General features: G+C 56.6%; 3 protein-coding genes across 3 annotated transcripts; 1 reads left to right on the top strand and 2 right to left on the bottom strand.

The window, feature by feature from the left end:
• The first annotated feature begins 82 nt into the window (after nucleotides 1-82).
• Nucleotides 83-6,790, top strand: ANAPC15 (anaphase promoting complex subunit 15). Its single transcript, XM_073333581.2, has 4 exons — nucleotides 83-341; nucleotides 3,983-4,042; nucleotides 5,414-5,551; nucleotides 6,297-6,790. Exons 1-4 carry the CDS (start codon nucleotides 222-224, stop codon nucleotides 6,342-6,344), a joined length of 366 nt encoding a protein of 121 aa, XP_073189682.1. The 5' UTR covers nucleotides 83-221; the 3' UTR covers nucleotides 6,345-6,790.
• Nucleotides 6,791-10,415: 3,625 nt separating this feature from the next.
• TOMT (transmembrane O-methyltransferase) lies at nucleotides 10,416-15,010 on the bottom strand. Its single transcript, XM_073329128.2, has 3 exons — nucleotides 14,749-15,010; nucleotides 11,283-11,479; nucleotides 10,416-10,736 (listed from the first exon to the last, which is right to left on the bottom strand). Exons 1-3 carry the CDS (start codon nucleotides 15,008-15,010, stop codon nucleotides 10,416-10,418), a joined length of 780 nt encoding a protein of 259 aa, XP_073185229.2.
• A 5,827-nt stretch (nucleotides 15,011-20,837) lies between these two features.
• On the bottom strand, nucleotides 20,838-23,781 carry LOC140905620 (protein mono-ADP-ribosyltransferase TIPARP). Its single transcript, XM_073329127.2, has 5 exons — nucleotides 23,489-23,781; nucleotides 23,033-23,204; nucleotides 22,601-22,794; nucleotides 22,240-22,512; nucleotides 20,838-21,357 (listed from the first exon to the last, which is right to left on the bottom strand). The coding sequence occupies exons 1-5, from the start codon at nucleotides 23,779-23,781 to the stop codon at nucleotides 20,838-20,840; spliced, it is 1,452 nt and encodes a 483-aa protein (XP_073185228.2).
• Between the last annotated feature and the right edge of the window lie 278 nt (nucleotides 23,782-24,059).

Raw genomic sequence — 24,059 nt, 5'->3', positions numbered from 1 at the left:
TGAAAGGAGGGGCTGCCGACTCCCACCCGGTCACTTCCGGCGCGCAGGAGGATATACTTCCGGGTCACGCAACCCTCCCCCCCCCCCCCCCCGCAGCGCTCCCGGCCCAGCAGCTCTGGTGTCCGGTGAGTGGAGCCGGCACGTGCCGCTCCGCGTGACCCACGCGCGGCTCCGGAGCGGACCCGGAAGCCCCGACGCCCCCCCCCCGGGTGTGACCCGCCATGTCCACGCTCTTCCCCTCGCTCTTCCCGCGCGTCACCGAGTCCCTCTGGTTCAACCTGGACCGGCCCTGCGTGGACGAGAACGAGCTGCAGCAGCAGGAGCAGCAGCACCAGGCCTGGGTGAGCCGCGGGGCCCGGGGACTCCGCCCGCCCCGCCCGCAGGGGCTCCCCGGGGAGGCCCGGAGCCCTGGCTGCCGGGGCGCTTCTCCTGAGGCGGGGACCGATTCCGGTCTGGCTCTGCCCGCCGGGCCCCCCCCCGGCACCCGGCGCGGTTCCTCCCCTGCCTTGGGGTTTGCCCCCTTCGGAGCTCCGCGCTCCCGGCTGGGTCTCTCCCCTGCTCTGAGCAGGCTGCCCCGTGCGGCGGTGGGTTCTGGGCCGTTACCAGCGGCTACATTTTAAAAAGTATTTCGGTGTCCAGGGGGGTTTTCAAACGGCTCTAGGTGCCCAATTCCCCTTGATGGCACTGGGGGGGGGGGGGTAGGAGCCCTGAGGGCTTTTGAAAATCCCACTAGGTGCCTTTAAAATATTTTAAACCAGTGTCACTCATGGCTCATGTCCTTACTTTAAGCAAACAAATCATAACATGACCATGAAGCTAGTGACTGTAACTGAGCTGATGGTCACTCAGAGGACACGGTCAGATCAAGGGTTTTACACAACCTACAATCAACAGGAGCGTCTGTGGCTATTTTTAATTCAGCTGATAAGTCTGTGGTTTCGATCAGCATTAAATGTTCCCTTACAGCGTTTGCAATCCAAATAGCATAGCCTTATGTTGGTCCATGAATCCAGTAATAAAACTGACTAGCTTCATTTTCATCATCCTGCCTGAGTGAAATGCCAAACTAAAAAAAAAAAAAAAAACACAGCATCATAGCACGATAAAAAGTGAAGGCCAGGGTTCTCTCATTGGGTTCCTGATGCATATGTCAGAGTACGATTGAGGCGCCACAATTCCTGTTTAAAAGGAGGTTTAATGATCTGCAGAGGTGATATTAACATGCATTTTTAAATTCAGATTCTTTTAATGATTCATGATAACAAGAAGGATGATGCCCAACATCCTGGAAGCCGGGAGCTGCCTCCTGTCTGTCAGCTTTGCTCCCTGCTCTGGGCAAACTCTGCATGGCAGCAAGGAGGAGTCGGAGCTGAAGCTGCCATGAGTGGAGGCTGTGGGGAAGTTTTGGGGCTGGCTCCCACTCGCCACCCTAACAGTGCGTGCTACCCAAGTGCCCCTGCCCATGTAGCCCCAGGGAGGGTAGTGGGGAGCAGAGACTGGAGCGGGGATCAGGGGGCTGCCCTGCAGGGAGCGGGAGCAGCCAGGCTCTGCTGAGCAGAGCTACCAGCATTTTACCTACCTGCTGGCGTGCACAGTCATTCCTTCTGCTTTTGCTGAAGTCCAAAGTGTTACTGGCCTCAGCCCACAGATTCACCAAAATCTGGCTGTGCTCTTGTTACCAGGAAGCAGCTCCCTTTGCAAAAAAGCTTTTTCTGATTGGTCTCTCTTAGTGTACTTGCAGACTGTTGAGATAATGGGTTAATGCAAATAGCAGGAGTTCAGGTCAGCAAAGGGAAGTGTGGGTTTCCTTTGCAACAGAGAGCAATAGACAGCTCCACAGATTGTCGGCATAAAGAGGACTAAGGAAGTTTCTCCAGGGAACTCTGGGATACATCCGGAGGACTTCTGGGACCCGAGTCAAGCCAGTGCCATGTGCTCACAGGAAAGCAATAGAGCTCGGACCCTGCGTCCCAACTTAAAATGGGATTGGACCCTCCAGCCCTGCAGGGTCCTGGGACCCTAGGTTCAAGCCTCAGGGTTAGCACAATTGGTGTGTGGACGCAAGGGGGATTCGGCTTGAGCCAGGCTGAAGCCTGGTTTACGCTGCTTTGTAGACATACCCTTGGGGAGCTGCGCCAATGACAGCAATGCTGGGAAAGGTACTATGGGCACAGCCCAACACTGATCAGCACCTTGGGACCAGAAAGGTGTTGAGAAACAGGAAGGAGTTCAGACAGACCTACAAAGGCCGAAGTGAGATCGCTCTGTGAAGGGACTTGGGTGCAACGATGCTTCTTGAGGCAGATGGGAGAACCATTGCAAAGATGTTCAGGAAAACTCTGAGACGGAGCTGTGACAGGCCCAGGAGCAGTCTCCAGAGGGATGCGGCGATGTATTACAAAAGCCAGGGATTACAACGGTGGAAGCGTCATTGCCCGAGTCACTTCCAACTAGACTGTTCAGAGCACTGGAGAAGTGACTCGGGACTAATCCTGCTCTGGCCTAGGGGAGCTGGGATACCTAATAGGGCATTTCCCCCTCTAATGTTCATCATCCTTTTTCCAGAGCTCTAGATCGCATACAGCCAAGCCTAGATTGCAGATTTTAGACCCTGCTCCCACGGAGCCGTCTTAAAGTAGAGCAGGGAGCAGAATTCCTTGTGCTGCATTGGAGCAAAATGCCTTCTTGCTTGTGGGCAGCCAGCGTCACGGTTTAGTGGACAGAGCTGAGAGTCAGGAATTCCTGGGTTCTAACCCTGCCTCCTTCTGTGGCTTCTCTTTGCTTCAGTCTCTGCATTGGCTAGAACATGCTTAGCAGGGTTGGGAGACCTCGAAGGATTGTGCTGCAGCAAGGGGCGTCCGTGATCCAGTGCTGAGCTGATCTGCAGAGCTGGGCTGCAGGGAGAGCCCTCGTTCGGATGAGATGTACAATCAAGGCCCTGGTCGCTTGTGGTCTTTATATTCCCCCTGGCAGTTTTAATAAGAGTTGTTTTGTGAGCCCCAGGGCCTGTGGGTAATCTCTAGTGTAAATTCAGCCTGTGGTTTCAGTTGCAAACAGTCTTCTCTACTTGCTGGCCTAAGCACATAACACAAGGCAACTTTTTAAGCAGCTGCCACCCAGAAGTGGCTGCATTTCAGCGGCAGGTGAAGTGATCTTTCTCCTTGAATCTTTCGTGACCCAAGAGCTGCAGATTACTTAGCAATTGGCATAATGGATCAGTCAGTTGCTCCATCTACTCTGGTGTCCTGCCTCTGCCAATAGCCACTTCCGGATGCTTTAAAGGAAAGGGTATAGACCAGAGGTGGGCAAACTACAGCCTGCGGGTCACATCTGGCCCACAGGACCGTCCTGCCCATCCCTGAGCTCCTGGCCTGGAGGCTAGCGCCCGGCTCCTCCCCCGCTGTCCCCCTTCCCCCGCAGCCTCAGTGCGCTGCACCACCGGCCCACCGCTCCTGCTGGGCAGTGCGGTGGCGCGGCTGCGAGCTCCTGCCACTCTGAGCGGTGTGGTAAGGGAGTGAGGAGGGGTTGGATAAGGGGCAGGAGGTCCTGGGGGGCAGTCAGGGGACAGGGAGCAGGGGGGGTTGGATAGGGGGTGGAGTCCCGGGGGGCGGTTAGGGGCCAGGGGTCCCAGGAGGGGGCTGTCAGGGGACAAGGAGCAGGTGGGGGGGTTGGATGGGTCAGGGGTTCTGAGGGGGGCAGTCAGGGGGCGGGAAGTGGGTGGATAGAGGGCGGGGGCCAGGCTGTTTGGGGAGGCACAGCCTTCCCTACCTGGCCCTCCATAAAGTTTCGCAATTCCAAAGTGGCCCTTGGGCCAAAAAGTTTGCCCACCCCGATATAGACTTATTGTGCAATACGTTCCTGGGGAAAACCAAGGCTGGTTTTTATCCCCCTACGACGCTTGATGTGCAGGGTACTGTACTGAGGCATTGTGTAGCATCAGCTTTTTCGGACTGACTTTCCTCTGTCTGTTTTCCACCCCCAGCTGCAGAGTATTGCTGAAAAAGACAATAATTTGGTCCCTATAGGAAAACCTGCCTCTGAGGTAAGAATCCTGACACCCTTTTTCTGTGCTGTAGGGTTTTGGTTGTTAAGAAGGGAAGACCAGGATCTGGAGGTTGTGCGGTTAACAATGCAGTGTGCTGGGTTTTTAACTTGCTAAACAGGTGCACATCACTTCCTGCTGAGGATTCTGGGTAGTGTAGTCCAGTGGAGCGCTCACCTGTGCTGAGTACTATGACTACAGCCCGTGACATTATTTTTATTGTTTGGTTTTTTTGCCGGGGGGGAGGGGAATTTAGTGTTGTTCCATTTTACCCATGTGGAGGCAGGGGAAATTGGGGCCTGCCCCTGGGGGGAGGTGGGAAGCCCTGAGGGGGCAGGGCACTGGGTCTTGCGTGGTGGGGAGAGACCCAGGGGGGTTGCAGGGCAAGCCCACCCCACAGCAGCGCCTCCTGTCCTGCTTGACTGGGCCCGGCTCCCTGCTTGGAGCATTGCAACACGGCCCACAGGGTCGCAGTGGCACCCGGGGTCAGCACCGCCGAGGTTTGGCCCGGCCGCCCCTCCGTTGTGATGACGATGGGGTGGCCAGGCCAAATTTGAGTGAGTGGCGCTGCAGCCCTGTGTACCTGGGCGCAGTGTCGGGCCCAGCCCCTTGGGAAAAGACCTGCCTCTGCAAATGAGTGAGTTTGTTTTATTTTGTGTTTGTTCCTATTTGCAAAAAAAACCCGGGGCCCTAACTACAACTAGAGCTGCCAATAGATGGCGGTGGAACGCTCTGTTCATGGGTGACTGCCAGGGGCTCCTTGGGGTCAGCTCAGCTCCAGTTAGAAGCTCCCAGTGATCTGGAAAATGCCGAGACCCTCCTCTCCTACCTCCGGCTGGGAGCACCAGGGAGGCCACACGCTCAGCCCACAAGGTGGAGGGGTTCACTGTATTCCCGCTAGCCCCCTCCTCTGGAAAGGAGGTCTCCATGAAGCGAGACCCTGGCAGGGAAGGGGGCGAGATTCCCGCTAGGAAGCAGGGTGAATGGGAAGTGATCTGCTGTACTCGGCGACTCTCCTGCGTTCGTTAGTGGTGCGGTTCCTCTGGGGGTTTGCTGCTGAGTGGGGAGGGAGTGTCTCCAGTCCCGCACCAGGGGAGGTGAGCTGGTAGGGTGGGGGTGGAACTACAGGCTGTGGGAGATCTGTGGGCCCCAGTGTGTGGGTACATGAGCCGGGAGGGAGAGTGCTGCGGGAGCTGAGGGCACTGGGTGCTGGTGCAGGGGGTGCTGGGCCAGAGGATGGGTTAATCCCTAGGGTTGGGGGAGGGAAAGCCAGGCCATGGGAGGCAAGAGCTGGGGGAATGGGGCGTGAGGGCCGGCTGTGGAGCGGTGCTGCAGGGGGCTGACAGCTGTGGGTTACCCTGGCGTCTGCAGCATTACGATGAGGAGGAAGAGGAGGATGACGAAGACGATGAAGACAGCGAAGAGGATTCTGAGGACGACGAGGACATGCAGGACATGGACGAGATGAACGATTATAACGAGTCCCCGGATGACGGGGAGATCAATGAGGTATGTGGGGGTGGGGCCTGGTGGACCTCAGCAACCGAGCCACGCTCGCATCCACAGATCCCAGTACGTGGGGACACACGCAGAGAGGTGGCTGGGGAGCGCCACGCCACCTAGCTACCTCCATCCCCCAGCAGGGAAAGCAGCGATACCCAGGGAGGCTCCTTCTGGGGAGCAGGACAGGTCAATCTGAGAGTTTCCCTAGCACCCTGCACCCCACATGGGAACGAGCCTGCCTGATCATCCAACCCCAGCTCCAGTCTCTGTTCCTGACACTGGGCTTTTCCCCGGTGGAACAGCCTGCACAGATCCCTCCCCAGTGCCTCATAGGACACCCCCCCCCCTGCCCCATCGCAGGGGTCTCCAGGCAGCCTCCTCTCACTTTCTCAGCCCTGCTGGCAGATCTCTCCCCCCTGCTGTGGGAGCTCTGGCGGGAGCGCTCCAGGGATTGGTATTATTTCCAGAGACCGGTAGTAAGGCCGAGCTGTCTCGGTGAGTTTTCCAGTCACCGCCCAGGAGCTGGGGAATATCACTGTCCCAGTCTGACAGACAGAGGCACAAAGATGCTGACTTGTCCCAGGTCACTTAGCAGTGGAGTGGAGTATAGAATCCAGGAGTCCTGCCTCCCATTTCCCTTCTCTCCCTCCCACAACACATCCCTTCCGAGAGCCAGCCTCCCTGTGGGCTATCCGCTGGGAGTGGACTCGCGAAAGATGAGGGATTATCCTTCCTGTGTCATTTGCCCAAGGTGGACATGGAAGGAGCTGAGCAAGACCAAGACCAGTGGATGATCTGACCCAGCTACATCTTGACCAGGTTAAAGGCTGCTGGCGTCCGCTGGAGCTGAAGGAGGGTAGGAGAACTCTCCCTTCTGGCTTGGCATTGCCTACAGGCATCAGATGGGACGGCTCGTCAGTGCAGGGTCTGATGGACAGCAGCACTTGGAAGCCCTGGTTAGGGAAGTGTCTCCACTGCCGTCTGTCTCGTGATTATTTTGTGAACGGTGCGTGGAACAGAATCTGGCTCAGCCTCTCGCCCCACAACGGAGCCAGCTGGAGAGAAGCTTTCGGTCTCTGCACCTGCCCATGTGCCGTGTCTGTGCCAGGGCAGCTACTGTTAACATACAGCTCTACATGGGATCACGGGACGGCCAGGGTGGGACAGAGCAGCCGGGGCTGGCTTTGTGCGTCTCTGGCTCTCACAGAAATTTGGGGTTTTCCAATAAATAACACTTCAAAACAATTTTTGAGGTTTTTTATTAGTAGTATTACAGTAGCACCTAGAAGCCCACCCAAGATTAAGGCCCCAGTGTGCTATACGTATATTTAGTAAGACAATCTGTCACTTCATATAAAGGGGAGCCTCCCTGCATAGTGCCAGTGACCCAGGGAGCAGTTCTCATTTCATTCCTAGAGTGACTCATCAGAGAGCAGTTTACCAAGCCCAGTGTAACGTCAGACAGCTCAGTTCTATCGCGCTGGGCCCAGGAAGTCCCCGGCGACCAGGCAGTTTAGCTCAGAAATAAGTGGCCTGTCAGTGGCTTTGTTACAGTCCAAATAACAGACAAAACCAACACGTTTCTCATGGGTTGGCTCGCACGGTCACATCTGGTCAGCAGCCTTTGCAGTCAGGATGCCCTGAGATAGGCCCCAATTGCCGTGAGGCAGGAGCAAGGTGCATGAGTTGTGTATATATGGGTGTGATGTTACATCCCATATTCTTAACAGAAATATGGTTATGATACGAATATGGTATACTACTAGATACTTTATGCAAGATGGGTCTCATACGATATCATTGGAAAGGTCATAATTTACTGAATGTGTGTATCCAATTTGTATACGTGTATCGTTGTATCGGAAGCGGGGAATATTGACCATGAAGCCAAACAATGTTAGTGGTTGGTTGAGGAAATGCACACAAGCACAAGGATTACCCCAGGAACTGTGTGCAATAGAAACCTCTCAGAGAGAGCTTGACACAATGGGAACTGTTTAACCCTGGTCAGGTAGCTCTACACAATGGAAAGCGTTTGACCCAGGTCACAGCAAAAAAGCTTTCCAGTAAGTAGGGGGAAGATATAAAAGAGGGACAATGACAACATGAGGGGTCCTCACTCTGTCTACAACAACTCAGTTGAAAACACCTGAGGAACAAAGACTGAACTGTGAGAAGTGATGGTCCCAGGCTAAGAGCTTTAGTCTGTGTAAGAAAACCTGGGAAAGCCCAGGCAACTTTGTGCCTTAAGAATCTGCTAGCCTGTTTATCACTCAGGGTGAGAATTTGTTAATTTGTATCCTACCTGTCTAGTGTGTTAAGGATGTGTGTTAAGCTCAGTCTGTGGCTTTTGTTTATTTACTCAGGTAATCTGCTTTGTTCTTTTGCTATCTCTTTAGCCACTAAAGATTTACCTTTTGTGCCCGTCACAATGGGCCCCAGTAATAAAGCTCACTTTGGGATCTACTTGGCCCCAAAGGCAGGTGTTTAGCTCCATCCATTAGAGAGGATGGGGAGAGACACCAAGGTTGGCTCCAGACCCAAAGCTGGGGGGTGGATGGATGTGGGGCTGGGTTGGTCCTGTCTCAAAAGGCTCACTAGAGTGTGCAGAAAATGCTTAGCACTTAGCCAAAGACTTCAAAGGGCTTTCAGTGGCAGCGCAGTGGGTAAGGTACTTATCTGCCTCAAGTTAAGAACATAAGACTGGCCATCGTGGGTCAGACCAAAGGTCCATCTAGCCCAGTATCCTGTCTTCCAACAGTGGCCAATGCCAGGTGTCCCAGGGGGAATGAACAGAACAGGTAATCGTCCAGTGATCCATCCCCATTGCCCATTCCCAGCTGCTGGCAAACAGGCTAGAGACACCATCCCTGCCCATGCTGGCTAATAGCCATTGATGGACCTATCCTCCATGAGTTTATCTAGTTCCTTTTTGAACTCTGTTACAGTCTTGGCCTTCACACCATCCTCCGGCCAGGAATTCCACAGGTCGACTGTGCGTTGTACGAAAAAATACTTCCTTTGGTTTGTTTTAAACCTGCTGCATGTTAATTTCATTTGGGGACCCCTCATTCTTGTGTTATAAGAAGGAAAAAATAACACTTCCTGATTTACTTTCTCCACGCCAGTCATAATTTTATAGACCTCTATCATATCCCCCCTTAGTCATCTCTTTTCCAAGCTGAAAAGTCCCAGTCTTATTAATCTCTCCTCATACAACAGCCCTTTCATACCCCTTATCATTTTTGTTGCCCATTTCTGAACCTTTTCCAAGTCCAGTATACCTTTTCTGAGATGGAGTGACTACATCGGCATGCACTAGTCAAGATGTGGGAGTACCATGGATTTATATAGAGGCAATATGATATATTCTGTCTTATCTATAAGATACAATAGTATTTGAGCTCATCACGAGCCATAATGGATTTATCCTCACACACCCTAGGCACAGCAGTGCAATTATCCCCATTGTACAGAAGGGGAACTGAGGCACGGGGAAAGTGGGACCTAGTCCAAGCAAGTCCATGGTAGAGCAGGAAATTGAACTCAGCTCTAAGTCCCAAATTAGCACCCCAACCCCTGGACCATCCTTCCGCACTGTAGGAGCTTAGCACCTTCCATCTACGATAGATCAGTCCATATTTCACTCTAAACTCTGCTGTGTATCACCATCTCCTGTGGTCACAGTTAAGGTTACAGGGTGATATTTTGGGACTTATTTAAATATTGTGGCTGAAGGGTGAAGTGACTTTTAAAGCCTGAGAGAGGAGTTGTGTCCCTCTGGCTTTACTGTCTGTTTTTTGTAAATGGGGTTCAGGAACCTTTTAACCCAGTGAGCCAGAAACAGAGCCCTGGCCTCCTGCCACCCTCTCTGGTGGCCTGGGCCGTATGCGCTCCGGCCTGCTTGGCCCAGGGAGGCCAGCTGATTGGCTGGTTCTCCTGAGTGTAGTCACTAGTCCATGTTCTCTGCTCAGGCCCATCTCCCAAGCCCAGCTGAACCATAGGGTTCAAGTGGCCCTGGGTAACAACGGCTGCCCCCTACATGAATGGTGCTCGTGGTAACTGGCATGGGGGTGGGGGGGCAGAGCAGGAGAGCTTGGCATCATTAGGGGGAAAGGTGTTGCTTCCTAGGGTGGATGTCCCCTGCCGGCCACTTTGCTGCACGCTGGGGGTGAGCCCAGCACTGCACAGGAACCCAGGAAAGACAAAGGCCCTGCCCCAGGACACCACAGGAGGCCCAGAGGAAGGGCCAGGCTTTCTTCTGGTCCTTGAAATCTCAAGAAAGGGAAAGTTTAGGGGAGGGATTTGAAATGGTGGCAGGGGGCCTAATGCCCGTGGGTGAGGGGCTAGGCCAGGGGTCCCAGGTGTAGGCAAAGGCATGAAGGCAGGAGCAATGGGAGTGGGGCGAAAGGTGGGGAGCAACTGGGGGCAAACAAAACCTGTTTGAGTGGTGGCTGCAACCTGGGTGTGTGCGACCGTGCGCCACTCGTTCATACAGTGCACCAGACCCATCAGGGAGACCCACGTTCCTTCACAAACAGTGCAGCTTGCGTGGACCTGATTCTCATCTCACAGCCGCTGGTGTGAACGCAGAGTACTCTGGAGTCGCTCTGGATTCACGCCAGTGGAAATGAGAACAGACAGACCCTTATCTGTCCCTATGCGCACAGAGCAGAGACGGGCTTACGTGCAGATCAGGGGCAGTGTGGCGAGGCTGTACGCACGTGGGCACACACCCAGCCACAGCCTTTGTGCAGCTCTACATAGCCCCCAAGCCCAGACAACTCCTCAGCTCTGGTGAAGCGTCGGCTGGACTCCTGGCAGGGCAGGACAAGGCCCAGCCTGGCAGCCCCACCTTGGCCGCGAGCGCTCAGTCCAGGCCAGTGTAGGTGAGTTCGGCCATGCCGTCGGGGATGGCCCGGAAGTACTCCAGGCTGGTCCTGTGCATCTTGCACTGGTACTTGCCACAGGTCTTGACGTACTGCAGGAAGTGGGGCGCGCCGGGGAAGACCACGTTGTCGGCCACGATGGTGGCTCCCTCGAGCAGCAGGCCGTGGGCCTCCAGCAGCTGCAGGTCCCGCAGGTAGCAGCGCTTCCAGTGGTCCATGAAGACAAAGTCGGCCTTGAGCAGGCCGTGCTTCTCCTTCAGCTGCGGGATCACCTCCTCCGAGGTGCCCACAATCAGCTCCACCTGTGCTGGGGAGAGGCGGAGGGTCAGCGGTGGGTCCCCGCAGTGAACAGCATGGCCCTCCTGCGGGATCCCACCGCATGGTGCAAACCAAGGCGCCAACCAGCCTGGGATCGGGCCTTTAAAATGCAGCCGTCTCTGGGGCAGAATTCAGCAGCTTGTTCAACAGCCAACAGGAACACTGCTTGGCCATTTGAGACAGGAAGTGGAGAGGAGTAGCTCAGCCAGTTGAAACCACAGGGGGACCGGAGGCAATTGGCACTCAGATCACACAGTCTGGGGAAGTGAGGCTATGAGATTGGGTGTTAACCAGTGTCTGGGCCAAATTCCGAGCCAAGGAATTCTGTTTTCCCTCCTGCAATTCCCCTGGCTGGGGCCGATGCTGGCTGCTGTACCCTTCACTTCCTGCCCCCCTGGTGCTGGAGCAGAAAAGCTGCTGGGTTCTGCCCCCAGAGCCTCTTTCTCCTGGCAGCCTCTTTTCCCTGAGGCTAGTTCAGAACAAGCTAGGAGATGGGCCATGGAAGGCGCTGGGGAGAGGGAGCTACTCACAGTGTCCTCGTCGAAGCCCGCCAGGCGGATGACCTTCTCGGCCACTGCGGCATTGCGTGGGTCCATCTCCACAGTGTAGAGCCGGGCACCCATGGGCAGACACTGGGCCATGAGGATGGTGGCGTAACCACAGGACGTGCCCAGCTCTAGAACGGTGAGTGGCGTGTTCTCACAGATCAGACGGTCCAGGATCTTACCTAGAGGGCAGAAGGAGGCCTTTAGGTACTACGGCAGTCTCCGTGCTGAGTAATAATAAACCTTTGGTGCTCCTTGAAGGGCAGGTGCTAGAATAGGGCAAACTCTGAGTTTTCTTCACCGCCTTAAACGATTCCCCCACTCCTTTTTACAGCCTGACCTGTGTCTGGAACTCGGTTTACCAGTGGCTTTGCTCAATTCCTCGAGTAGATCAGACTCTGTCCAGCAGAGGGTGATGGTGACACATACAAAGAAAAGGAGGACTTGTGGCACCTTAGAGACTAACCAATTTATTTGAGCATGAGCTTTCGTGAGCTACAGCTCACTTCATCGGATGCATGCCGTGGAAACTGCAGCAGACTTTACGTACACATACGTAGCCGGTCTTATAAAATAGTCCCCATCCCTCCCACCTAGGGTGACCAGACAGCAAATGTGAAAAATCGTGACAGGGAACGGGGGGGTAATAGGAGCCTATATAAGAAAAAGACCCCAAAATTGGGACTGTCCCTATAAAATTGGGACATCTGGTCACCCTACTCCCACCCATATCCCATTCCTCCCAGGAAAGCTCTAATGGGGGGTGATGCTGTAGGAGAGATTCCCCTCCCCGGCTCCCCTGCGTGAGTGAGCTGTGTTCCCAAGGGGAGAAAACCAGCTAACAGGGAATGCAGCCCCCACTGATGATGTCCCGCGTTATTCAAGGGGAGGCACTGGATTAAGCACAGCCGAGCTTCCCCCACACACCACCCCAGCTGCAGGTGGGACTACGGGGATATGCTGGCCCTATAGACAGCAGACAATTTCTCCCCCGACCCTCAAACTCGCTCGCGCGCCTCCTGATGCCACAGCCCCATTCTCAGAGCGCGTCTGGCAGGTGGGTGCGTAACCACGGAGCGCTCTACTCTCTGCCGTGGGCTCCTGGCAGTGAATGTCCAAAGGGTTTTGCAATGCTGGGAGCGCTGCCCTAAAGCGCCAGCCATCAGCCTGAGCGAAGAATGGGACAGGCTGCGGCAGTCTCAGAAGGCAAGGAGCGTGCACTGCACATAGGGGACATTTACCTCTGGGACTCAGGGGCCCACACTAGCCCCAGGCGCCACATACCGTCTCAAAGCGGGGTGTAAGTGGGACTCCGGGGGGACTGGCTGTGACACTCCACACCCCATACTCACCGGAGTAATACGACCATGATATAATTATGATGCATCTTGTACGAGATATGTCATCGCAGCCAAAGACTGAACGGGCCGGGGAGGCTAATTCCCCTCTCCCCTAAACCAGGGTTCCTGCAGGTCCGGGGCAGGGCGGGGGGATACTTCACTGAGGCAGCTGGACACAGAAGCCCTGTGGTTCTCGCTGGCTCCCAGTGGCTGACGCAGCTTGTGTTGTTTAGTTTCCTGGCACGGCTCCTCCCTAAGGCCTGGGCTGGCATCTGTGGACGGGAGCCCCTGGGACACTGCACAGGCTGCCCCGATAGAGCGCTGCTGCCCTCCGGTCCCCTGAGGAAAGCCGGGGTCTAGGCTGGCCATAGTGAATCAGCGCTGGGCCGGATCAGGTGCATTTGTTTCCTGGCACGTCCCTGGCATGTTTCCAGTGTCAGCACCTCCCTGGGACCTACTGGCAGCAGCCTGGGGCGGCTCTGTCCCCTGGGCTCAGCAGGCTGGAAACGTAACCCTCGGCCTGCAGCTCCTGGTATAAAGCAGGGCACCCTCCCACCTCCCCCACAGGGAGCGCGGCTGATCGGGGGTGAGCTTGGCCAGGCTCCCTCTGTGGGAGCCAGGCACTGCCAGGACCAGGGACCCTGCCCGAGCTGGTTACTTCAGGCACCCGCAGCCCCGGGCTGCCTCATTTTAGGGGGGCTGGGGGCTGTAGCAGGAAGGCTCCCTGGAAGTCAGTCTCGGCCTGCTCGCCAGGAACTCTCCCTCCTGGCATGCTCACAGTAACATCCTGGCTGTGTGGGGCTGGGGCTGGCCTCTCCTGCCCAGGCCTGCTGAGAGGACATAGGGAGGGCCTAGCGGAGCTGCCCTCTAGCTCGAGGGTAGCTGCCCAGGGCTTGGGAGCCCAAGGAGCAGGGTTCTAATCCCAGCTCCCCACATTTCACTAGTGATTGTGTCTGGATGAGACACTCTCATCCTGTCCTATGGAGAGGCCAGGAGTCTGTTCTTCCCCCACCGTTCCTGCCGGCATCAGGGCTTCTGCTGCAAAACTCTTCCCCATGGAGCCATCTAGTCAGGATTCAAACCCCCAGTCTGGTTTAGGTATAGCAGTGGCTTTGACCATTAGGCAGCATGCTCCTGGCTAATGGAGCTTGCTCTCCACAAGCCTTGGATGGGGGGTAGCAGCTATTCTAGAGCCAGATCTATTTAGAGGGAAGAATCCCTGCACAGGCCTGGCACACTCAACCAACACCCACCGATAGCTCAGAGTTCCCTGGAGAACATGCATCAATTTTGGCTCGGGCGGGGAGGCGGTTTCTCAGGCCTGGCTCATGTGGAATCTGACTGGGCTAAAAAGAAGGACAGCGTCTGGGTGCTAAATGTTAATCCCCTGCACACGTCTGTCCTGCCTGCCCGGATCAAAGGGAGAACTTCAGCACAAAGACACCGTGATGAGCTAGCTAGCGGCCGTGTGCACCACTGCCCTGTGCTAGTTGGAGCCAGGTCTGCTCTCCTGCGTGTCATAAGCCCCATACTGTTCAGCTGCTAATGGGGATTCTCACTTGGCAGAGGTTGGAGCAGAAGGAGCTGTGCTGAAGCTCTGAGCAGTCACACTGGGCAGCACAGGAATGTAGTAAGCGTGACAGGCATGAGGGCCAGGCTGGTGCTGGGGCAGAAGCCCTGCTGTTGTCACCACAGTATATGATTCTGCAGGCAGTGCCCTGGGGCAGCACTGTATTAAGGCCCCAGTGTGGTGGTGAGGGGCTGCATAGGGCAGGAAGGGACATAAAACAGGTTACTTGTGGCCACTGATGCTCACCGGGTATTTCTCACACGAGTTGGAGGGTTAAAGCATTCAGATACCAGGGATGGGCATGGTATAAAGACTGAATAGAATGGGACTGAACCCCTGTGTCCTGGCCAAGTTCCATCTGGGGTAATTACAGTACTTTTTACACCTTCCTGTGTTGCTATTGGATTTGCTATTTCCCCCTCTCTTCCTGTCCCAAACGGTCACGTGTCGTTGCTGTGCGCTGTTGAACAGCTGCTGGGTTCCGCCCCAGAGGCGGCTGCATTTCAGTGCCCCGCCCACTGCGGGCTGGGCGAGCCCTTACCTTTGTGAGGCCCCACGTTGCTGAGGTACTCGCAGTGGTAGCACCACTGGTCGAAGGTCTCGAGGATGTGGTGGGGGTCGCCGGGGATGGCGTGCGTGAGGACGTACTGGAAGGCCCGCTCCTCCCGGGAGATGCCCGTCAGGCAGTCCTGCAGCCGGCGCACCAGCACGGCCCGGTAGAAGAGCAGGAAGTAGTGCCGGTAGCGGATGATCAAGGTGACCAGGAATGGGATGAAGGCCAGAGCAACGGCTGGGGAGACCATTTCGGCAGCAGAGCAGAGGGTGGGTGGGAGCCCCACAGACCTAGAGGGCAAGGGGCGGGTGAGGGGGCCGGCGCACGGATCCGGCTGGGTGAGTGTAACCTGCCGGCCTGGGGTGTTACATAACCTCCTCGAGCGGCTGGCCCACAACAGCGGATAACAGCCTTCTACTGCTACTACCAGCGATTTCATACCTTTTGCTTGCTGCTTATGAGCTCACCGGGATGGGGATTGTCTCTTCCTAAAGCTTTGGAAAAGATTGTGAGATCTACCATAATACAGCTGAGGCATAACCTAGTTAACGGGGGCATGTGGGGATCTTTACGTCCCATTCCCCCGCCCCCCACTGCCTCCTGCGGCAGACGCAGAGCCCAGCTGCTTCGTGTCAGCGTCTGAGCAGAGCTGTCAACATGTGGAGACGTTTCACAGGGGGCAATCAGCCAGAATAAATTGGAGGGCAATTAGGTTCCCAGCCCAGGGAGAGTCTGGTTGGGACTGGTCTGGCACTTTACACATATTAACTACTTAATTGCCATACCCCTCTCAGGTAGGTGCAATCCCTGCCCCATGTTGCAGATGGGGAAACTGAGGCACAGGGCCATTACAGCCACAGTCTCCAAACTTGGGCAGCTGAAGTGAGGCACAAAAGCCCTGAGGTTTCTTAGGGGCTGGTCACCCCGCAGTTCCCACCAAAGCCGAGAGAATCTGGAGGCGCTCGGCCCCCTCGGGATTTCAAAGCCTCTCTCTGGGTGCCTGTCTGAACACCCCAGGACAGTGGCTCACGTTGCATCGTCTCTGTTACGGCGGGGTCGGGAGCCACTGACGCCAGCGGTTACTGTTACCAGCCTCAGCGCCGGGCTCAGGCCCTGGCTCAGCCCTCTAGCCGGGCTGCCTCTGGCCCTAGCGAGCGGCCCCTCGGGGGGGCCGGGTCAGGCTGGCTGCTCAGCAGAGGAGCGGGCTCGCCGGCGGTAGGAAGCTCCCTGCAGCCCTACCGGCAGGAAGCTCGCCGGTAGCTGTTTAAATGAACCCTGAAATTCTCCTTCACACGGATAAGAGTCAGGGGCCCCCCAAGCCTTCCCCCCCCCCAGGTCCCAAGTCTGGCTTTGTATCAGGAAATCCAATTACCAGGCTCCTCAGGAGTTCCTCCTGGCCCCCCCAAGATGGTGCTTAGCTGCCCCGTGTGTGTGTGTACACATGCCACGACAAGGGACACAACACCACAACCAGGCGGTGTGTCGGTCACCCAGGGCCGTGCCCTCGGAGCTGTGGCCCAAGGCCGCCAAGCGGGAATCGGGGCAGTCCTTGGATCGCCGAGGCTGGAGAGAGGCGGGGTCCCCGAATCCCCAGGCTGACAAAGGGGGCGTGCGTGCCGAATATGCCAAGCTCCGCTCAGCGTCGCTGTCCCTCTGCCCCCTTCAGACACGTCCACAGCCTCCCCTCCCGTCCCCAAACACCCCCGTCTCCCGCCCCTCTCCCGCCCCACTCACGCCAGGGCAGGCGGTGTACCCAGAGGAGACGCTGCCCCTTGGATTCCCCCTCCGGCAGCCTCGGGCTCCCCACCCCGGAGCTGTTCTGAGGGCCTTGCCCCAGTATCTGCTGCTGGGGCTGCCTGCAGCTAGCGGGAGGTGAGCCGCGCGCCTACCTGGCTGTTCCTTGCCACCCTGCAGCCAAGGGGTGGTCTGCTCCGCAGAGCCTTTCGGGCACGGCTGGTAGCGAGAGACCAGCCCTCCCCCAGCCTCGCTACCCACTCAATTATTGATCGTGTTACCCAAGACGCGGCAGGAGCCCAGCTCGGGTTACTGGCCCCGTCCCTTCGCCGGAGAGGGCCAGAGACAGCGACGCTGGGCTGAGCCCCCTGGCACTTTGCGGCGGACACCCCGGAAAGGGGTCCTCGTCTGACGGCTTCTCTAGGGGCACCGCAGCCCTTTCCGGGGATGCCCTGGGGAAAGGGCACCAGGCACATGGTGCGCCGCTGCCCGGGGGGGTGGCAAAGAGCTGCGGGTGCAGTGCAGGCAGCAGACGTTGCTGTCCAAGCTGCTGAATGCCGATGGTCCGTCCGGTTGCCACCGGCCACTTTCCACGCTGCGGGGGCAGATCCTACTCACGGTGCTTGGGCATTCCAAAGAACTGGGCTCATCGCCTGCCAGCCCTTCAGGGGGTCGGGTATCAGAATTAACGCCCTAGTGTAAAGCTGGGAACAGGGAGGTGAGGGGATATGCCCCAGGTCATGAAGCCAGGGTCTTATGTATCTGTCTTTGGGTTTTCTACAGCATCCATTGCCCTAGTATTTAAGTGCTTCCCAGGGAAATTACATCCACCTGGCAAGGTTCCCAGCAGGTCTCCTGGAGGCTTCTGCTCCTTTCTCCTCCTGGGCCCGGCAGGAAATCCAGTGCAAGGAGGAGGCTTGTCATGCCCAGCAGCAGCCAGATGCTGGATCCACCTCATTGCCTTGGCAAACTTATTCCGCGGCCAAATCCCTCCCTGCCCTGACCCCGGCGAACGGTTTGGGCCTGATCCTCAGCTGGTGTCTCAGTGCAGCTCCACCAATGTCACATCGGTTAACACCATGTCAGAATCTGGCCCTGTACCACTCACTCCTGCGCCCTGCGGGTGGTATTGTCCCGGAGGGCACAACCGCCGGGGCAGGGCACGACGCACAGCAGGAGATGAGTCCTGCCCTCTTGATGAGAGGGCTTGTGGCGGCTCCTAAGGAAAGTCAGGCCCCCGCCCGCCAAAGTCTCCCAGACAAACCTCTGTGTCTTTGGTTTCCTGTCTGTCCTACAGGACTACTAACAATGTGCTGCACTGTTTCATCGATGGAGCTCAAAGCACTTTACAAAGATGCAGTCACAGGCGTAGCCCCATGTTACGAGTGGGGAAACTGAGGCACGGAGAGCTGGTTTAACTTGCCCCCAAGGCCTCATTGCAAACAGGAATCTGAAGGATTTGTGTCAGGTTTCAGAGTAACAGCCATGTTAGTCTGTATTCACAAAAAGAAAAGGAGTACTTGTGGCACCTTAGAGACTAACCAATTTATTTGAGCAAGGATTTGTGGTATTTCCAGAGCACACCTCCCCTCTGCAAGCCAGGTGTTTATGGCAGGTCCCCTGTCACCTAGTCCCTTTTATCTTACCCTTTCACCCTGTTTCCCACAGTGAGATTTCCTATAGTCCAAGAGAGGCACTGTCTCTTTGGGCCCCCAGCTGTAACCACAGAGCCGATCCCCCCGAATCCCTGTCTACGCCCCCCCCATTCCCCGCCCCCCATCTCGGACAGGCACTGCCTCTTTGGGACCTCAGCTGTAACCACAGAGCCGATCCCCCCGAATCCTTGTCTATACCCCCCCATTCCCCGCCCCCTATCTCAGACAGGCACTGCCTGTTTGGGGCCTCAGCTGTAACCACAGAGCCGATCTGCCAGCAACCTTTTAGGGAAGCTCCTTAATACAAAGTACAGCTGCCAAGTTTTGCACAGCGGCATGTGTGACATTTCTCAACAGTGAGCAAGTCCCAATTCCTCCCCGCACCCCGTCCCTGTGAGCAGTGGGAGTAGGGTCTCCGGATGTTTCACTCCATAGTCTTTATGAAAATATGCTTCCTATATGAATATGACGTCACTGAGATATACTCTATGCCAGATGGCTCACATGAAAGAGCGTTGGAAAGGTTCTGGTTTACTGACTGTGATTATCCATTGTGTTCGCCTGTATCGTTTCTGTATCTGAAGTTAGGAATATTGACCATGTATCTGTGTTTCAACTAAGCTGCTTTGGGTGACGCCCACTGGTAACACTTCGGGTACAACCATGGGAAAGCCAGACAGGGCGGATGGCCCATCAGCGAGGACAATGGGCTGTGAAAATCCTTGCCCTTCCTGTGGACACTCCATACTGCCCCGACTCATGGACGCTGGGATACTACAGAGTCGGGTGGTCTTGTCATCTGATACTAAACATTACCTGGGACTTCTTGTAACTTTCTGCTGGAAGGGAGGGGTTCAAGTTTGGGAAACAAAGGATTCCCACGTAAATATTTAAACTGGGGAGGAAGGCAAATGGGACTCCTCCTCGCCATGGCCTGTCTGCCCAAGAAGAAAGACTGCAAAAGCCCCCTGAAGGGAAGGCGGGGGGAGTCCAGACTGAGACAGGGGTCTGAAAAGGAATATAACTAGAACTCTGAACCACAGAAATTTTGCAACCTGCCTAAAAATAACATTTAGGGTGAGAATTTATATTTTGTAACTTGTTTCTTCAGTATATCTAGTTTAGTTTTTGTAATTTGCTTTATTTGATCAGGAATCTGATTTGATCTGTCTGTTATCTCTTATATTCACTTAAAATTCACCTTTTGTAGTTAATAAACTTATTGCTTATTTATCATATAACCCAGTTTAAGTAATTTCTAACTGGCGGGGAGGGGGCAAGAAGTTGTGCCTATCTCCCTCCACATTGAGGGAGGGGGTGAATTTCATACAGCCTTTGGGTTTGGACCCTTTAAAGGGAGTGGGCCGTGTTGGCAAGCCCCTAAGGCTGCATCTTTCCAGAGTGGCTCTCTGGCTCTCTGTGCAGCTGGGTGTGGCCCTGCCTGTGTGCTTGGCTGGAAGAGGCTTGTGAGCCGAGCCCAGCAAGGCCAGGTAAAGGAGACCCCGGCTGGCAGAATAGGCTGACTCAGTGGTACCCCAGCACATCAGGTGACACCCCAAAGGGCCGAAACCCATCACACCCGGTATCAGCAGCTTTCTTTTATATAGGCCACTATGCCCCGCCCCCCCAAAAAAAGTGTCCCCATTTTTCACACTTGCTTTCTGGTCACCTTACATGGGAGCAGTCCATGTCTGAGCCCCACACTGGGCCACCCCAGCTCCCGCTGCTAGGGGTGAGGGGAGGTTAGAGAGTGTCACACATGGAGATGCATAAAACTCCCTCCCCCCATGAAAAATGAACTGGGGCCCCCAGTGCAGTCTCTTCCCCCCCAAATATGGGCAATTATTGCCCTGTTGGCCACTCTGCATGCCCCCCAGCTTTCCCGCTTCAGTCCCCTGCCCAACCCTTACACCCTCCTGGAGGAAAACCAAACCTGGCAGACCTGCTACCACTATACACGCCGGCTCACGCACGCGCTCTCTGTCACGCCCACGCCCCTGCTCGTTGGTGTGGACACAGGCTCTTTCCACAAAGCGGGGGACACTTTTTTATCCTTTCAAATGCTTATTTTTCCAACAAGACCCCTCGGCCCCCCAGCCGCTCGGGGTGTCATTCTCAGCCCTTTAAACCGTGACGTCCCACAAGCAAATGCAGCCCCCAGAGTCACAGACGAGAGGGTTTGTGTTAACAGAAACATAACTTTCACCCACTCTTTAATCCCTAGACAATACCACTACTGCCAGTAGGCAAGGAGACGGGGGTATTCCGCGGGGAGGTTTGGAGGGGATGGGTGAGAACAAAATTAATTTCACGCACCAGCGCGGCCTATTCCCAGCATTAGTGAGATTGGGGTGGGGGGATTTCCAGGTGGGGTTTCCACTTTCTGAAACCTTTGCGAGACCAGGAGGAGAGGGACAGTGGTATGGGGCTCAGCGGTGCCTCCTTCAGGGCAGCGCAGCAAATGGTGTTTGCCCAGGAGTCATGAGCAGCCTTTGGTGGATGGTCTCGGGGCAGGCAGGCAGTAAGAGTGGGGTGGAGGGAATAGGGTCATGGGGACGGATCACATTCCGGTAGGATGACGGGGTGGGTGAAGCCTCCGGGAACTGGATTGCTCGTTCGTATCACGGATGCTGGACGGGCTCCGCGTTCTCTCATTACCGTGCTGTGCGAACCCAACAGAGAGTGCGGTTAGAGCGTGGAAAAGCTGGGCTGCGTGAGCCTGCCCGCTGGGAAGCTGTTCCCTGCCAACAGACCCGCTCCTCCGAGGCCGTCCAGTGTCACGGGGTCACCGAGCAGTTTGTAGCAGATCACGAAGTAGGGGTAGCACTGGGAGTTGTCGAAGATCACGTAGAGGGCGGGCTCTTGGCCATCATCGCTGCAGGAGTCGTAGCGCTGTCTGCCAGGCTCCCTCGCCGGGGGCTGGGTGTACCCGGGTCTCCCCAACGCCCACTTGCCCACCAGGACCTTGGCCAGGAACATGTGGCGGTGGCCGGCGTGGTTGGCCAGAGCGAAGTTGTGGGAGCAGTGGGCATAGGAAGAGAAGTAGCTGCCGTGGCCGTAATGGGCACCGTGCTTTCCGGAGAGACGGGGGTTAAAGTTCTCCCGGCAGATGGACGCCACGTTGTCGGCTGAGGTCCCGTGGAAGAGGTGCCTCTCCAGGAGCCTCTTCTCCTGGGCCGAGAGTCCGCTGGACATGAGCTCCTTCCGGCTGAGGTGAGTGCAAAGGAGAAAGAAGGGGGTTTAGAGTCACTGCTCCCCAGCCCTGGTGCACCCCCAGTATCTGCTCCCCTGGCCACTGACCACCTCGGTGGGGGATCCAGACACGAGCCCAATTCCCTCTACGGTGCGTACATTCTCTCTTCCTGCTGCTCTGCGTCTTCCTCACTAAACAGCTCGGCATCTCCTCCCCGGTCAGGTCCTGCACCTCCAGCCTCAGGGACTCAGTCCCTCGGTTGACTCCCCTCAGCTCCCCTCCTCTCTCTGCTCAGGATTCTCCCAGCTCTCTCTCCTCTCCTGGTCCATCCCACCCAGCTTTCTTTCCTTCCAGCTTCCTCTCCTTCCTCTCCTTCCTGGTCCATCCCACCCATTCCCCTTCACCTCCAAACTCTCATCCCGCCCTCAGTCCCCCCAGTCTGCCCCTGAGACTGGTCCCAGGTGGCTCCTTCAGGCCCGGGCGAGGGGCCCCTCCTCATCCTCCTTGATGCATCTCTCCCTCCCCTGGGCATCCCATGATGCTATGCTGTCCCGGCTCCCAGCCCCTCGGCCTTCATACCCCTCCTCACAGCATTCCTCTTTCCTGAAGCCCTCTGAAGTCTTTCTATCGAGCCGGATATGGTTCAAAAGGACACGCTCCGGATCAGCCGCAAGACAAAAGGGTTGGAGTCGTTGAGGAAAATCCTGAAGCCAGATGATTGTATCCCTGGGATGGGTCTCCTGAACCTTAGACACACCTCCCTTCAGCCCACCCAGAGAAGATAACCCATCTAGTCCTGCCCACAGCACTGGCATCAACGGCTTAATGGCGGGGTTAAAGCTGGTGGCCTGGTCTGACCCCTGCCTCATCTCTCGAAGCATCCGTTCCTCTTCCTACCTGCTGTATTTTTTCCAGAGTGCATCGTTCCGGATCCTGTAAATCCTCAGCACCAGCACCATGTCCTCTGGGACAGACGCGTGGAAGAGCTCACAGATCTCGCGGTACACCGCTTCCGATGCGGCCACCTCTGCATGGAGGAAGGCCTGGCCATGGGGTGGCTGGGGAACCCAGGTGGCTGGGTACGGGCCACAGTACCCATCTGTGGGTCTCTCCCCGGGGATGGTGGACGTGGAAGGATGGAAGAGTCCCCGGGAGCCCCAAGGGATTGTCCTAAGGAGATAAGGAGATGGGAGACGCTGGCCAGTCAGAACATAGCTCGGATCCCTCCAGCCATGGAACCGCCCAGAGAGTCACTTACCGCAGATACCGTGCCATGCAGCTCAGGGAGCGGTAGGCCGGTCGGCGCTGGATCTGGATGGGCTGGACAGATCCCTGGCCTTCAGTGCTCTGCTGAGGGGGCCTTGGATCCATGGTGTAGAGTTGGCCCTGGAACCGAAAGGTGGGTTCCTGGGAGCCCCTCTCAAAGGCTGCAAGGAGGTCGTGGGGAACAGGCTGAGCAGAGAGAGGAAGGGGAGTTGAGCCCTTAGCATGACTGAAAGAGGAAGACCCTTACACGCATTGCTGCTCACAAGAGCACCCAGTCCTGCCCTGGAGGGACCGTCCCGTCCTGGGAAATCAGTCTCCGTCTTCATCCAACCCTGGGTCGGCCATCCCATCTCCCTGGGATGCGCCAGCCCTACCTTGGAGAGCTCCCCTCCTGCCCCCTTGGGGTCCACCCCCCTCCCTTCACCTCCTCGTAAGGCTGCCAGGTGTCTCTGTGCTTCCAGTACACCTGCCACCTGGTGTGGAAGCGGGGATTCTGCTTCCAGTCCGAGGTGCTGGCCAGCCGCCTCACTCTGTTAACCACGTCCGAATAGCCCAGCTCCATGGTGTCCAGGTCCAGGATCCCAAACGATCGGTTCCTAAGAGGGGAAAATAATCTCACCCGTCGGCCCTAGGGGGCCCTTTTCTGGGAGAGGTCGGGACCGGGACCCCAAAACAGCTCCAGTGGGGGAAATCTGAGGCACTCCCCGTACGCGGCTCCTTCTGCTTTTCCCTAGAGCCTCTGGCCGGGCGTGGCTGAGACGGGAGATGGTGGGGAACCTGCCCAGCCAGCACTCCCGCCCTGGCCGGGATGGGAGCAGCTGGGAGACGCAGTGCGGGCCCCCGTGGGGAGAGACGGGGCGGGAGTGTTCCCAGCCCGTACCTGTCCAAGAACCGCACAAAGCCGTTTTTAGCGTCGCCGTAGAGCTTCTCCAAGTGACGCTGAGACGAGTCGCTCAGACTCTGCCACGCTGCCCTTCCACTCCCCCTGATCTGCCAGTGGAAGGGGTAGCGGGTGTGATGGAGAGGGCAGCTCTCCCTCCGGGGGCAGTGCCCGAGCAGGAAGCCGTCACAGATCCAGATGCCGTCTTCCTGGTGGACGTGGAAGGGGACCCCGTCCTCGCTGACCCATCGCTCCACAGCGGGTGGGGAGCTGCACCAGCGTTTGGCAGGCATAGGGGATGGACTCTGGGGGGCTGCATCCCCCCTGGATGACGTAGGGCAGCCAGGGCTCACAGTGTCGGAAGAACTCTGATCCTGGGTAGTTTGGGGAGAGGGAGAGATGGAGACACTTTAAGGAGATGCGAAGCTGCTCTGGGACTCGAGTGTTGGGGCTCAGCCCCCCTTATCCACTGCACCCTCCCCATGTGTCTTCAGCCCTCCTCCACGAATACAGACCAGCACTGCACGCCCCCACGTCAGAACCAGCTCTCCTGGGCTCCAACTCGTCCCCC

The sequence above is a fragment of the Lepidochelys kempii genome, chromosome 1, assembly GCF_965140285.1.
Source record: "Lepidochelys kempii isolate rLepKem1 chromosome 1, rLepKem1.hap1, whole genome shotgun sequence".
Classification (NCBI taxonomy): domain Eukaryota; kingdom Metazoa; phylum Chordata; order Testudines; family Cheloniidae; genus Lepidochelys; species Lepidochelys kempii.
Note: the sequence above shows the minus strand (reverse complement) of the source record. Positions and strands in the feature narration are given on the sequence as shown.